The following is a 15,893-nucleotide window of genomic DNA, read 5'->3' on the forward strand; positions in this document are numbered from 1 at the left end:
CCCAAACTACAATATTACCCAAATGGAGGTTTGACAGAGTTTCTAAACGATATTCCAAACCTATGAAGACATCAAGTGTAAGACATTTGTTGACGATAGTATCGCTTTTCAAACCATCCACCACAAAAAAAGAGCTCATCACACTCCGTAGCCACAACCAGCACTTCAGCACTTACAGCAAATCATCAGCCGTAAACCGATCGCTCTTAAACCGAATCTGAAACTGCAAACTAAACAACCTAGCATGTCCATCGAAATACGGCAACGATTCGATCGGCGGCGCCCCATCAGGGGTTATACCATCAAAGTTTTTAGCACGACAAGTTATAAACATTTCCACATGTTCGTTTTCTATTCGTAGTGGGATTTCCGAGTTGACAGCATATACGGACTGGTTTGTGAGATCAGGACCTATTTGGAGCTTTACTTTGCCCTGCTGTGATAATGATGCTCCACCAACATTGTTTGATGAGGCAGGACGTGATAGTGATGGAGTGCCAATTTTGGGAGTTCCGATTTCGGCTGTTGTGTCCGGCTCGGATTGTGGTGATGACGTTGTGAATTCGGTGCTTGCGTTAGAGTTCTATTGGGTTTGAATTGTAAGATATTTTGGGATGTTAAAATGTGATGGCGATGTGCTTCAAAATAGAGGCAAAAGGAGGACATAGGAAGCTAGATTGCGTACCTTATGTATATCGTTCATGGCTGTAAGTATGGCAGGTCTATAATATTACACTACCGTCTATAATGGGATAAAAACCTGAAAACAAACCCCGAGTGAAGGAAGCTGTGTTTGAAAACGACGAAGTTAGTAAATGAGATAAGAGGGAGAGCGTGGGAGATTGTATAGCAAGCTTACGTTCAAGTCGATAGAGCAGAGATGGTTTAAGACACAAGGTTTGTCCGCCTAATGTAGGTGTCAGGAGGTGTGGAAGCAAAGACCGGATTGGCACACTGAAAGTCATCGTGTAAAGAGCTAAAATAGAAGGAGAATGCTGATCTGCACGTCTTTTTTTACGCGTCTTCATCATTGGTTTCGTATTCAGTGCTTATGAATATTGTCCTGCTGTTATCATAATGCAGGGTGCATTCAAGACGCGTTCTCCTTTGTAGTGCAGCTCAAGCCGCTTCCAAAGCAGCAGTTGAAGACTCTTCGTGTAAATTGCCACACTTTCCTCGGCTGGCTTTCTGCCAGAATCCACCCTTCAAAAACCAACTCGAAATCTATTGGTCCAACGTTTGGTATAAGCATTTCTTGCACTTTCAAACAAAAGGTTACAAGGCCAAGGACATCTTCTAACTCCTCTTTTCGCATACAAGATCGTACCATGAGGCTCCATACTGATAGTGGCGCTGACAGCAAAGCTCGAACAATCAAGATCGACCAACCAGCGTCACCACCCTCATATACATTCCCTTCCTCTTCCACTGACGATCTCAAGGGCTCGTCAAAGGCCGTACGGGTCGGCGCTGATGGTTTCGAATTCGATTGTCGGCTCGTAAACACTGTCAACATCAACTCCCTTGGTGTTGTACGTTTTGAACGTTTGGCACTTGTTTCTTTCGAAGCTTCTACACATAACTGACTTTTAAATCTCTTTTTATGATAGTCTACGGTGCTAAACATCATCCCGAGTGGTCTAGGTGAGTGATTGTGCTGCAACAATCTGAACGTGCCCCCTCATCACCACCTTTTTCGTCTCTTGTATAACAGAAAAGATTGGGTTTGTGCATGCGCAATGTGCGTCTCTGATACCGGGTGCTTCGCAGCCAAAGATTGACACGCTGGTGCAAGGGGAGACGTTTACGCTTTCGGTACAAGGCTTCGGAGGTACGCGCCCACTGAGGGAAGACGCATTCTAATTATGATGCTGATTCTTGACACGTTGTAGGACTCTTTTCTATTGGTTCATTATCAAAGGTCACGCTGACGCTGTCGTTGCCGCAGTCTCCATTGGCTCAATTGCTGGTTAACATCAGTAACGGGCACATTACAGTAAGTAATTTGCAATATCTTGCATTCACTTGGAAACACATAGATGAACATATGAACAACTATAACCTTCAATAACCTCACATTCCACAAACTCCAACTCTTAGTCTGTCCCAACAAACATAATAACAACCGGCACCCTAAACCTCAACACCACAAACGGCAACATAACCCTCTCCAGCCTTGCCTCCGGCGCAATCCTCCTCACCACAACTCAAGGCCGTATCGAAGCAACCTCTGTATCCTGCGGCGCCCTCCAAACAACATCAACAAATGGTGCCCTCACATTTGTAGAAATCGAATCAGCAGGTCCCATCGACCTGCAAACCTCTAACGCACAAATCAAGGTCGGCAGTATCGTGAACGCTACACGATGTAAACTTGAATCCAACAATGGGAAAATCACGACTGGGGGTGTAAGTGCGAGATTTATCAAGATGTGTACGCATAATAGCACGATTATTGTGGATGGGAAGGTCGAGTGTCAGACGTTGGAATTGAAGACCAGTAATGCTAAGGTGTTTGTGGGAGCAGTTGAAATACTTGATGGGATTGATATCGAAACTACGAATGCAATGTGTAGCGTCGGCGTCGTCACGGGGCTGACGGATGCCACCATGATTAATGTCAGGTATGTAAAGGCATAGAAAGCTGTATTTGTGAAAGGTGATTTGGTAGCTAACACACTCGCCCATTCACAGAACTTCCAACGCACCCGCAACACTCCGAGTATCAGACTCCTGGGGCGGCCCCTTCTTCATCGCTGGCGGTCCAGCATCCATAGAAGGAGGTACACGCGGGTGGATAGTTGGTCAGCAGAGCAAGAAGATGGTTGCTGGTATCAAGAAGGGGGATGGGGTTAGTGATGGCTCGCATTTGGCGCTATATACGTCGAATGGAGCTGCAAAGCTGGAGTTTGTTTAGTAGTTGTCTTGATGCATGATTTACATATATTGAAATGTCTATTTTCACGATGTTTTATTATCTTACAGTGTGCTTGGCTTTTGACTTCAAACTTCCTACTCCATCACATCTATACTCTCAGCCACCGTGCAGCCTCACTCATCCTTATACGACGCAGCCTTGAACCTCAACAGCTGCCCCGCAACACCATACGCCATCAAATGCCACCCTGAATGCAGCACCGCATACCCAACACTGCTATCCAGCCCACGTTCATGACCAACCAACTCTGATGCAGCCAGTAACGTAAACGTTACCATCACAACCACCAAATGAGATCTCAAATACTGCCAAGTCTTGCTTAAACCGGTGATGTAGACTGCACTGATTCCAGCTGACGTGCTGAAAATCCTGTCGAGCAGGAGCGCGTATTGTTCTTCGTGGTGTGGGAGCAGGGTGGATATGATGTGGGGCCCGGAGAGGTTGTGGCCGCGATAGTTCTATTGAGACGAATGTTGGTTGTTTGTTAGATGTTTTGAATGAAACACGACATTGCGTGATAGCATTAAGCAGACCTTCTCGATAAGGTGATAATATGATGAAAATAGCATGGAAATAGCAAATACAGATACGATGAGCAGTGAATCACGTCGTGCCAGAATGGGGGATAGAGCAGCGAGGTTTGAGACGGTTAGGAGGAAGTTCCTAACGTCCATGTGAGGAATAGATCGAGAATGAATATGAGATTAGTATTGTTGGTTTACGTTTCGCGGCTTTGACCTGAACAGACGTGGTTTGAAGTGCTCGCGTCCTGTGGAACTCTAAAAGTGACGTTTCGAACATCCATCGTCTTTTAAAGTACAGTTGCTGTATAGTATAGGAAGGAATCGAGGTAGTGCATCCATCCATTTTTAAGCGACTTGACTTGTGTCTATCTGTATAGTAACTTTAACACTCGCCTGCCGTCTATAGTCAAACCCCACAACAATTCAAATCCCGAAAAACAACACTTGCTGTATTATTCAACGACAACCCATCCTATAATAATTACCCAACCATGACACCAACAGCAACATCCGAATCACTTCCATCCACCACCATCACCACCATCCAACAACAAACCACACCAACATCAACACCATCATCAACATTAACAAGCTCCAAGAAAAAGAAACACAGCAAGCCCAAACCCAAATCATCCCAATCTACAACATCTCTCGAATCCAATACCACCAAAGCCGGGTTCCCAGTCACGCCCAAAATATCAACATCAAAGGGCCGTCATGCTGTTGCGAGTAGGGATTTGGATGCTGGAGAGCTGGTTGCTGAGGAAGTCGCCGGGCTGAGTATGGCGGCTAGTGGGAATGTTTGTGCGAATTGTTATGGGGTTGTGGCGATGGAGACGGCGAGGAAGCTGGATACTGTGGTGAGTATGTTGTGGTGATGTTTCAGGTTGAATCATACGATATATGATCAATCGCGAGTTTTTTTTCGCTTGGTTGGCATCGTGGTTATCTCAATAGGTGGTCGCTTTCGTATGTACCATCAGTCAATGGACGCAATAGCATCACAATGAAGATTACCCGACCTTGACCGTTTTTGCTCACCACCCTCTTTCACAATCCACAGGAATCATGCCCAAACTGCTCCCGCATAACATACTGCACTCCCAAATGCCGCGAACAGCACTCCAAAATACACACCCACGAATGCTCCATCCTCACCAAACTCCACGAAATCGCTTCTACAAACGACACAACTGTAGATCTCCTCCGATTTATTGTGCAGGTGCTTGGACGACGTGTGGATGATGCAGCTGCTGGTACGACGGACGGTGTGGTAGATGGGACTGGAGCATATATGAGTCCTATTTCGCTGCTGAACGATATTACGACGCATCGTGAGGCGTTTGATAAGAAGTTTGTTAAGAGTATAACTGCTTGTGGTATGTTGGCTGGTTAGCTATATGTTTTTTATCATTGGTTGGCTAAAAAAATGACCTTTTGTTACAGCTAAAGCTATGAAGGAGGTCTTACCTGCTTATTTGGGTGCTATTACGACGGAGAATGAGATTGTTGATATTGCGTGCCGGTAAGTAAAAGTTGATTTCATGTGTTTTATCGATGCAAAAAAACAGAAGGACTGAACCTCTGAATTTTAATTTAGAATTTCAAATCACGTCACCACCCGTCCTGATCCTGATCAACGAATGACTGGTAGGAGCAAATCGAATTCCAAATTTGGTGGTTCTCTAATCCCTGTTTACTCTGGATCTGCACCAAAGAAGGCGTCTAAAACTTGCGACTGATGGCAACTTCTTCACACTCTCATTAGATGCCGCATACGTCTACTACCCCCTAACAATCCAACTATTCAAACACTCATGCACACCAACATGCTCCCTCGTAACCTTCCCAAACGGCCACTGTGTCGTCCGTGCCCTTACACCCATCGCCGCAAACGAAGAACTCACCGTCTGTGTAATCGACCCATACCTCTCCCGTCCAGACCGCCAACGCCAATTAATGGAAAAACATCTCGGCAAATGCGACTGTATAAGATGTCGTGTGCCCTTACGTAAATCGCTGGATCGGTATTTGGACGGTGTTGTATGTGTCGAGTGTAATAATGGAGTGTATTTGGCTGAAGAGGAGGTTACAAAGGATGTTAAAGAGAAGGCGGAAGCGTTGGTGAAGAAGCAGATTGAAGCTGAGAGTGGGGTAGTTGGTAATGGGGATGGGAAGAAGAAGAAGAGTAACAAACATGTTGCGTTTAATTCGCACGTTGAGACGCACTTGCTGACTCCTGATGGGGTTGTGAAGGATGAGGTCAAGGTTTTAGAGGCCGATGAGGGTGAGAAGGATGTAGAGATTGAACTGAAGACTGATGGGATTAAGAAGGATGAGGCTATAGCAGCAGGTGTTTTAGCAGGAGGCGCTTCAGCATCGGGTGGACACGCTCACGTCCATGGCGAAAACTGTAACCACGATCACGAGCACCATACCGCAAACACACACACCCACGCAGATGGATCCTCATGCTCAGACCCATCCCACCACCATAACGGCCACACCCACGACGACGATGCGTCCGATGACGATGACGAAGAGCACGATGCCGATTATGAAGACATGGAACCCGACCAACGCGCCAAAATAAAGGCCCTCCGGGTAGTTGAACGGGAAGGAAAAGCCAAACAGCGGTCCCACAAGTATTATTGTGAATCGTGTGGCCACACGACACACGAATTATACATTCGTAGGAAACTATTCGCAGCTAAAAACGAACTGGATCAAGTAATGCAGATTTTACAAATCCCGCAGTTTAATCCTGCACAGCTCGTGCCTGCGCTTAAGGAATTCTTGGGGAGGTTTGGAGCGCGTGGGATGATTGACATGCCTGTTGCTGCTGTGGCAGGGCATACGAGTAAAGAGAGTATGAGGGGCGCACTGCATCCGCTGAATGCAGTGTTGCGGGATACGAGATTGAATCTGCTACAAATCCTCGTTAATATCGATGACGTATCTCTTGCCGTGCAAGTCGCACGAGACCAACTGGCACTATATACCATCTTGCATAATACCAATAGTACCAATAATGTAAATGTAGGACTACTGGCACCCAGCTGGCACGAAATGGGAGATTTATACCACCATATGGGAGATATGTTATTACGCATCGCTACTGAAAAGGAAGAGTCGAGTTCTGCCACCGCATCTACACGTAATCGGAATACTGGGAGTGGTGGTAAGGGCAGGGGAGAAGAGGTATTGGCGAAACGGTTTGGAAAGGAGGCTAAAGAGGCGTTTAAGAAGGCTTATGATGTTAGGAAGGTGTGCCTGGGTGAGGCCCATCCCAGGACGGTGGAGAGTAAGAGGAAGGTTGGTGGGAAGTGAGTGGTCGAGTGGAGTTGAGGAAGAGGTGAAGTCGGTGGATGGTGGTGGGAGTTAAGTACTACTAAAAAGGTTTTTTTAAGTGATACAGAGGGAAGTTAAGTTGAACGTTTACGATATGTTTAGGAGGTTTTTTTAATGCCTACAATATAAATTGTTGACACAAGAACGTTCTATGACGCTAGACTTGTAAATGACGCGTTTTAACACGTTCAATCTCGATCGCTGTCCTCTCCTTCCTCTTCAAAATCACCCTCTTTGCGTCGCTCGTCGAAAAATCACACCGACAGCACAACCATTCAAATGTATCCTATCGCACGCACACATCCACATGACAACATTTGTCCCATTCCCAACCCTGCCATCAGATCTCTACACTCTAGTCTCCAAACTCGGCTCTGGATCGTCAGGAAACGTGTATCTCGCCAAACTCAATCCGACTAAAAACAAGGCATTCAAGCCTGCAAGAAGGCCGGAACAAGTAGCTGTTAAAGTTGTATTGAGATCTGGTTTGAAGGTTAAGGGGGCTGAAGCTGGAGAGAGGATCTTGCAGGAGGTAAATCGGTGTGGTGTTTGGAAAAGACAATTGAGATCATTGAGTATTTTTTTAGTGATGCTGCTGATGCAGATGAGACGTGTGGGATTCTAAGTTCCTTTTAATTTGAAATAGGTTTCGATACTCAAGAGATTGTCGCATCCTCATATCGTCAAGTTCGTTGATGTTGAGGTAATGTTGCTGGGTTGGAAGTTGGACAACAGCTCCGATTTTTTTTTGTCTCCTTAATCATCTCTGACGCTCACCCTATTTGCTTTCTTATTCTAGTGGGACACACAGCACATCCTCATCCTCACAGAATACTGTGATCTCGGAAACCTCCAGGAATATCTAAACAGGAAACGAAACAAGAGGCTGCCTGAATCGGATGCTAAAGTGCTGTTTAGGCAATTAGTTGCTGGGCTGCATTTCTTGTGGACTAATGGGCTGGTGCATCGGGATTTAAAACGTATGTTGAAGCTTTGTGGAGAGCTGTTTCTCTGGGTAGAATTGGCTTTTTTTGCTTGACTAAACTTTGACTGCTCTTTATTACCCTAGCTGCAAACTTACTACTTTCTGGATCACCAGCATCGCCAACCCTGAAAATAGCTGATTTTGGGATATCACAGTTTGAGGATGCGAGTAATGGTGTTATGACTGATAAAATTGGAACTTTGTTGCAAGTATCATGTCGTTTCTTCGGTCGATTTTTGTACTCCTCACACAACTAATTTTCACAAACTCAGGTACATGGCCCCAGAAGTCTTCACAGGCATCTATGACTCGCGCTGCGACTTATGGAGTATCGGGTGCATATATTACGAAATGCTATCTGGAACACCACCATTCGGCCACGCCACTTCCAAGGATGCTATAATATCTCACCTCAAATCACCAACACCTGAATGCATCGCGCTACCACCATCCATTGAATCAAATACGTCACCCCAAGCATCTGAAATGATTCGCAGACTGCTCACACGTAATCCAGCATCTCGAATCACCTTCCGCGAACTGTTTGAGTCTACGTATTTGGACTTGGAGCATCTGCCATCGCCTGAATCTCTCGGTGTGGGTGTTGAGATGGCGGCTGAGGCTTTGGCGCTTGATAACCAAGTGTTTGCTTCGGACGCTGCGTCGAAAGCGCAGGTTAAGGATGTAGAACAGATTGATAGAGTGGTGTGGCTGTATGCTGAAGCTGTTGCGCATTTGCTGGCACATGTGCAGTGGGTTGGGAATAGTAGTAAAGGTGGCGAAGGAGTCAAGAAACGGATTGTAGAGTACATACAGAGAGCTGAGGCTCTGAAAGAGGAGGCGCAGTTGATGAGGAATAGTGGTGGTGGTGCTGTACGTAGCGAAGTGGATAATAAGAGAAACTGGACACAGTGGAATCGGCCTTCGCAACGGAGTAGTAATAGCATACCACCGTCAACACCACTATCATCCACAACGACACCATCAGCTCTATCATCACAAGGACGCATCGTTCTAGCCCAAGCGCAAGAACTTGTTGATTCGGGACTGCCTGCATCAGCGCTCCCCCTCTTTGATGAAGGCCTTGGGTTTATGATACGCGCGCTTCAGCAGACTGGTAATGGGAGTGAGAAGGAGAAGCTGAGAGGGCAGGTTGATTATTGGTTTGATGTTGCGGAGAGGGTGAAGGAGGTGGTGCATGGTGGTAGTGCTAGTAATGGAGGTAGTAGAAGGGTTGGAAGTGCTGGGAAGAAGGATAGTTTGATTAATATTCACTATCGGGCTTCTGTTGTGGATGGGGGTGAGAGTTTAGATGAGCACAGTGGTGGTGGGAGTACCAGTAAGGATGGTTGTCTCACAATGTAACATAGATTGGCATGCATAAATCTTCTTCTTTTTGCATTCAAATTCATTCAATTTCACACAATTTTTCTTCATTTCTTTGAAAGTGCCACCATTTCATGAAGGTATGTGGGACATCAACTATTAAAACACATTGGACTGATCGTACTAACACGACATCTATTTTCCTACAGTTGAAGAGAGAGCCTGCGAAAACGCAAATACTGGCTGCTTCAACGATGAATACCGACATTATCAAATCGGCAGTCATACAATTGAAGAAAAAAGGCTTGGAGACAGAACCCACATGATTTTATACAACATTCCTCCAATCCTGCTTTATCATCAAGTCCTTGCTGTCTCAAAAGTTCTCCGTCACAACCGTCATTCACCACACACCGTATTGAGAACACCGCGATGAAGCTATTGAACATTCAGCAGCTGCTGGTATTAGACTGTCTAGGAGTCATTTTCCTCGTACGTATTAAAAAAAGGTCAAAGAATTGTGCTCATCAGATTTGTGCTTTGGTGGCTCTGGCTGCGGGTTGATCCCAACAGTGAGCGTGGAGCTGTTATGAGGACTAAAATCCAGCGATCGGTCGAAGTAAGCTTATCCACCACTACGACTAAAAACTTGATTGGTCAAACGATGAGCTTTGAAGATGCAATGCAAGTGCTGTGTGCGGTGTGCAGTACAGGGATCTGATGAGATGACGAATTGGAGATGGTTAGGATGATGTAGACTTACGGTTGTTAGTCACTATATATATATGTGTGTGTGTGTGTGTGTGTGTGTGTGTGTGTGTGTGTGTGTGTGGTTAGGCGCAATTGGACTCCCTGTTCTCCTGCCTTTCTTGGGGGGTTGCGCGGTATACTCGCAAGGTGATTTTTGATACTCATAATATGGTTTTAGACGATTTGTATGCAAAGACAAGAAATAAAACTACCAAACATCTCCAAGACACTATCATGTTTGTTTAAACAAGCGATGTTTTGTTCATTTCATGATACATATATGAGGCTGAAAAAAGAAGAAGCAAAAGAATCCAGTCACCAAGTCACGTTCAATTTCTCTTAAACCGTCTAACCCTCCTAGCCTTCACAACACCAGTAGGCTGCACACCACTAACAACCGTAGTAGCATTCTGGAGCCCAACTTGTCCGTTAGGCGATGCGAAAACTATACCACCTCCAACTCCAAAATTTATAATTACAGCTGGAGCTGTTGTCTGTATTGCTGTTGATGTTGCTGAAGCTGAAAGTCCAGTAGTCAGGGAAGCAGGAACTCCATTGTATCCAGTCAATAGTGTTAATGTGCCCGCAGCGGTAGCTGCAGTTAGAGGAGTCATTCCATATGTAGTCGTTACAGCAGCAGTTGCAGCTACTGTTGTAGTGAATGTCATAGCCTTTACAGTCGTAGCACTTGGAAGAGCACTTGGAGTCACTTGAATTACGGGACTGCTTGGAACCGTATTATTGTTTAGTTGTGGTTGACCGTTTGGTGATGCGAAGACGATGTTGGCTGGTACTGCTACTATAGCTGTAGCACTCAATGTTTCTTGTGCTCCAGTAAGTGAAGCTGGAGTAGCGTGTACAGCCACACTAGAACTTTCGTACACGTGTGCAGTTGAAGTAGCACCAACCCAGTTTATTGGCAAAGTGGCAGGAATTCCACCGGTTCCAGTTGCTGTAGCAGCAGCAGCAGTACCAGTCATCGTAGCAGCATACGTTCCAGTAGCAGTTGCAACAGCTGGAGAAGCAAAATTTATATCCGTAACGCCCGGTACAAGTGCTCCAGACGGTATTTGAGGAGGATACTGGATTGGTGTGAAACCCCATGAAGGAGTATTGCAGCTAAAACCAGTCCAGCCAGGCTTACACACACAGGTTTGTGGAGCCTGAGCTCCCAAGCAACGGCCATGACCACTACATCCATCAACACATTGTTGAGGCACTACGAAACACAAGTCGGTTACTGGTGGACAAGAAATATTCCCACTGGTTCCTGGTACAGTGACGGTAATGTTTCCGACACCACATTGTATCGAAGATCCGTTTACGGTGATCAAGTACGTGGTCAAGCCGGATTGAGCGTCATTGCTGCATATTACAGGGTAGCATATCGGCTGGTAGTCTTGAGTGACGTTCGGGTTTAGAGTCAGGGATGAAGCCATGCAACGTGCTGAAGGATCGAATGACTCCAGAGCATCAGAGTTTGGCAGGTTGAAGAGGTTTCGGCAATCACTGTTGCTTCGTCCAGATTGGAAGTCGCCGGTTGGGATGTAGGTTGGGCAATAGTCCTAAAAGAGAGTGAAGAAACGAAATTAAGTGAGATGGTACTACACACTTGATACAAACAAGCCAAAGAAGAATCATCTCTGTCTGCTTGACATGCAAAAAACGACGAGATACACTTGGATATACATAGCATGCGAAACTCACCATCAATTCAACAACCCCACCAGTCGCATTAACCGAATCAGGCGCTACAATCCCATCAAACCACTGCATATTCTTTGGCACACTTCCAAGACCCAAAGTATTACTCATCCCACAAATCCCTTTAGCGAAACGTCCAGCAACACAAGTCATAGCAGCCTGCGTCGAATTGCAAAACGATGCTGCATCAACAGGTATAACCTCCGCGACAGCCGACGTGTTTGACGGTGTTGACAAACACGAATCAGTGGCAAACGAACAGCCCTTATTGAGACCCCATGCCGAATTAATGGCATAATCGTAATTTACGGCATACCATCCAGAGTCTTGGAAGGCTGCGAGCGAGATATCGTTGAAATCAGGTTCGATGCCGGGGACGGTGGAGCCGGTCATGTAGTCTGGTCCGTAGATACGTTTTTCGAGATGTGAGCCAGCGATTAGCGAGTCTCCTTGGTTTTCTACAGGTGTTTTGAGGTTAGGAAAAAAGAAATTTTGTCTGTTTGATGATACATCGGCGTTTATGTAGAGTGCAGACAACATCACACCAAACCATACCTAATTCAACACCATTCAACGTCCCACATCCAAAATGGCTTCTTGCTTTAGCTAGCATATTAGGCAATACCAGTTTCGTGACATTCGCATTGCGTTCTTGAAAGACTTGCAATGTTGTATTCGATGCAATAAATTTCCCATTGACATCAACAGGAGGCATTCCAAGAGCGTCTCTTGGAGTTCGAGGAATGAGGCCTTGGGTACGGTAGAATGGAAACAGGGAAGACGAGAATGCCAGGATGTGGGATGTTTCGTGTATGACGTTCGATACCTAAAAAAACTCTGAGCAAAAAAACAACCGTGGCAGTCCCTGAGTAGTTAATCATAACTTACAGCTTCAGACGTAATCCACGTATCATTATCCACCGCAAATAGTCCCCAAAACAACGGACACAGATTCAAGCTTCCCACAATAGGCCTATCAAACTGATTCATCCGACAATACGACCCATGAGACAGTGTTGCTCCAGCAGCACATATAGACGTGTTTTTCGATGACAGATACAAGATGGTGTCTGCTGCAACTCCAAGACCGCCTGGAATCACTGTGCACTAAATGACCAAAAAAGTAAGAGGAGCCTTGAAGGTGGACACCACCACAACGTTTGCGTTTTTACATTGGTAGCATCACCAGCGCAAAGCGTGAAGTCTCCAAAATGGTCATCGGGAATTGTCACGACACCACATTGTTCGACGTATGACGGTGATGTGGCATTACAGAGTGTCGAGTCTGGGAGTGCTGATATACACCATGATCTGTCGATGGTTAAATTTCCTGATACCTATATTGAAAATAAAAGAAATATGGTCAGATCAAAGCTCAGGTGTTGTTTGCAAGACCAACCAAAAAGCAGACAGTAAAAGCTCTTTAGTACTCACAGGAGCAGTAACATTAAGCACATTCCCAAACCAGTCTGAAACAATATTCAGCTTGTTTGTAATATTTACTCTTGGATCCACGACGGTAGTCACGTTCGTTCCAGCAACCATACTAGTGGTATTAAATGTCGTGACATTCAGGTCAGTCCAGAGATACCGGTAGTCCAAGAAGATGCGAATAGGGCTCTTGACCACATCTCGTTTGGACATACGTGGTAGACGCGTTTCAGTCCTGACGGTCGATTGAGATGCTGGATTAAATAGCTGCAAATGTTGATCGTGACTACATGATGATGCTACAGATTGCGAGACCAGGGAGGTAGTTAGCAAGGCGAGGAGGAGAGCACGTCCTGCCATTATATGCGGATATCGTTTGGAAGTATAGATCTAGCGTGATCGTGTATGTTTATGAAAAGAACTGCTTGCCAAAACACAAGCGTTTAACATTTCTTGTTGCCTGGATACACAATAATACGCAAAGCACCCTCAAAAGAAAGAAGGAGAGAAGCAAGCGTCATAATGGGTCTCTTATTTACCAAGAACTATTTACAAAATATATATCAAGCTGCCCCGCTGCTTTTCATTTACACCATTCCTCACATCAAATAAATCAGTCACTATCCCCATCTTCATGCCTTCCACCACGCCGTCTAAACGCTACTCTCGGAGAATCAGCAGCTCCAACCATCCCACCCACCCTATTATTACTATACTCTAAAGCCATTGGTGATTCTCGTCCACCAGGAGATATCATGCTGCTTGCTCGATGAGACGGATACGTCATATACGGACCAGGATGGAAGTCAGGTGACGAAGGATGCAGATGTGGTTGGAACTGATATGTAGGAGCAAACACAGGTTGTGGTATACGAGATGCGTTATACATTGGTGAGTATACTGGTTGCGGTGGTATCGGTTGATGCGCACTGTTGTGCGATGAGTCTGCAAATCGTGTTCGTATCATGCTGAGTATGAACAAGGTTATTACTATTGCTAGTAAGGAACCAGTTCCAAAAATCTGTTTAGAAAGCGTGAGGTGTCAGTGTATGTATCATTGTTCTCGAATGATTGAGGATTGTGGGGCTTCAAGAGTTTTTACCATGGTCTTGTATGATAGAGGCTCCATAAAGTGGTTTAGGAAGTGAGCCATGGTTTCTGCTCCCACGTGTAACCTATAAAATGGTACACGACGGCACCCAAATGAGTCCCAAACTCAACACACAAAGACACCAAATCCTCCAAATAAAAATCAAGTTGATGTACTTACTGACGAACGTCATTGGGATCTCTCCTCATGCAAACCTCCCACTCTGTACATACTTGAGCCATGTATGGTACTGGACCGGATCCACAATTATTAGTCTGATACTGTTTTGCGCATTCAAGTACTTGATGCGATACAGCTGATGTAAATATAAAGTGTTAGTGTTTGTACCCTGAAATTATTCCCATTGTTTTGGTTCAGGTTTCGGATACACAACACAAACTTGCCTGTAGCATGCTCCACACTTTTCAACTGCAAGTCGTGTTTTACCATGAATATAACTTTGGCAACTAGCCATAACATGATTCCCATTATGCAACAGCAGAAGAATAGATAGGCCCATCTGACACAAAAAGCATCTCATAAGTCTTCCTCCAGCAAAAAGCAATATCACCATAGACTTTCCATACCCAGTAAGAATATGCGGCAACAGCACATGCCCATACGCTCGACTCCACCAACCTGCCATCCCATTTCCTTGGTGCTGCGATGTATCGTATCCCGTCGATTCGATTTTAGGATGATCTGAAGACCTTAGGCGCTTTCGTCCTCTTGGCAACGACAACTAGGCCCAAAAAACCAGACGTCAGAAACAATCTATGCTCATTCACTCCACAACATTCATAACATACATTGTCGTCATCGCCCTCCTCCCAACCTTCCCCCTCATCGTCAGATCCATAGCTACTCCTCATATTATTTGCATTTCGTCTACGAGTAGTGAGAGCCTTTTTTCGTCGTGATTCGTTCACAACCGCAGTTGGTATTTCTGGCGTTGTTGCGACGGTATCAGCAGCCAACGGTCTATTACTATTACTAGCTCCGAATGCATAGACGGGTGCTAAATAAAACCAAATTGATTATCAGTTTGCAACATTTAGCATGAAACAACACACTTGTTGATGAAACATGTTTGCCCAACTTTTAATGTCAAATGTACATACGAGTTCCAGCACTATTAGTACTCGCCACTGGCCGATCAAACAACGAAAGTGAGGCTACATTCACTCCTCCTCCTTGTCTGTTGCTGTTACTGCGTGCATCTGTTGCTGATGGTGAAGACGGACCTGATGTCGGCGATTGTGTAGTTGATGGTTGAGCTGAGAGCCATTGAATATTTCCATGAGAGTCTCGAGGTCGTTCCCAGTCCATAGGTGCTTCTCTGCCACGATACATTGTTGCTTGTCTTTGCTGAAGCTAGAGTTGAAGCTTTCAAAACATATGCAATACGATCGAACCAACCACGCACGAAAAGACACACTGAGATTTCGTTTTTGAATATGTTGAATTTATAATTTACACGTGTTGTATAAGAACAAAAGACCAAAGGGAAAATATTAAGTGTTTACAGTTCACAGTTTTGCAAACAGACGAGTTCCAGTTCAACACACTTCCCCGAGTATCCCTTCTTTTTACAAGCCCCCCACCTTCCACCACCAATACACCTTCCTTCAGCAGCATGGATAAATATAAACGAAGAACAAATAACGCGAATCACAATTTTATGATTTTTGTACATCTATGAAGAGAGAAAAAAAAGACAACGACGACGACCATAGTGTTGATGAAGATATTTCCTTGTGGTCTCCCTTCTACTAGCTCCTGTCTATGACTCTC

The 15,893-nt window shown here is 45.2% G+C and overlaps 3 protein-coding genes across 3 annotated transcripts; 1 reads left to right on the plus strand and 2 right to left on the minus strand.

The window, feature by feature from the left end:
* Positions 1–7,120: 7,120 nt before the first annotated feature.
* SmJEL517_g01929 (uncharacterized protein) lies at positions 7,121–9,163 on the plus strand (the record flags this gene model as incomplete). The annotated part of the gene is made up of 5 exons (XM_031167857.1): positions 7,121–7,345; positions 7,460–7,516; positions 7,613–7,793; positions 7,883–8,000; positions 8,071–9,163. The coding sequence occupies 5 exons, from the start codon at positions 7,121–7,123 to the stop codon at positions 9,161–9,163; spliced, it is 1,674 nt and encodes a 557-aa protein (XP_031026098.1).
* Positions 9,164–10,203: 1,040 nt separating this feature from the next.
* On the minus strand, positions 10,204–13,369 carry SmJEL517_g01930 (uncharacterized protein; the record flags this gene model as incomplete). The annotated part of the gene is made up of 6 exons (XM_031167858.1): positions 10,204–11,439; positions 11,582–12,036; positions 12,134–12,404; positions 12,467–12,685; positions 12,751–12,915; positions 13,013–13,369. 6 exons carry the CDS (start codon positions 13,367–13,369, stop codon positions 10,204–10,206), a joined length of 2,703 nt encoding a protein of 900 aa, XP_031026181.1.
* A 253-nt stretch (positions 13,370–13,622) lies between these two features.
* Positions 13,623–15,452, minus strand: SmJEL517_g01931 (uncharacterized protein; the record flags this gene model as incomplete). The annotated part of the gene is made up of 7 exons (XM_031167859.1): positions 13,623–14,030; positions 14,112–14,184; positions 14,280–14,380; positions 14,448–14,619; positions 14,687–14,841; positions 14,909–15,117; positions 15,221–15,452. 7 exons carry the CDS (start codon positions 15,450–15,452, stop codon positions 13,623–13,625), a joined length of 1,350 nt encoding a protein of 449 aa, XP_031026182.1.
* Positions 15,453–15,893: the final 441 nt, after the last annotated feature.

The sequence above is a fragment of the Synchytrium microbalum genome (assembly GCF_006535985.1).
Source record: "Synchytrium microbalum strain JEL517 chromosome Unknown SmJEL517_scf0007, whole genome shotgun sequence".
In the NCBI taxonomy this organism is placed as follows: domain Eukaryota; kingdom Fungi; phylum Chytridiomycota; class Chytridiomycetes; order Synchytriales; family Synchytriaceae; genus Synchytrium; species Synchytrium microbalum.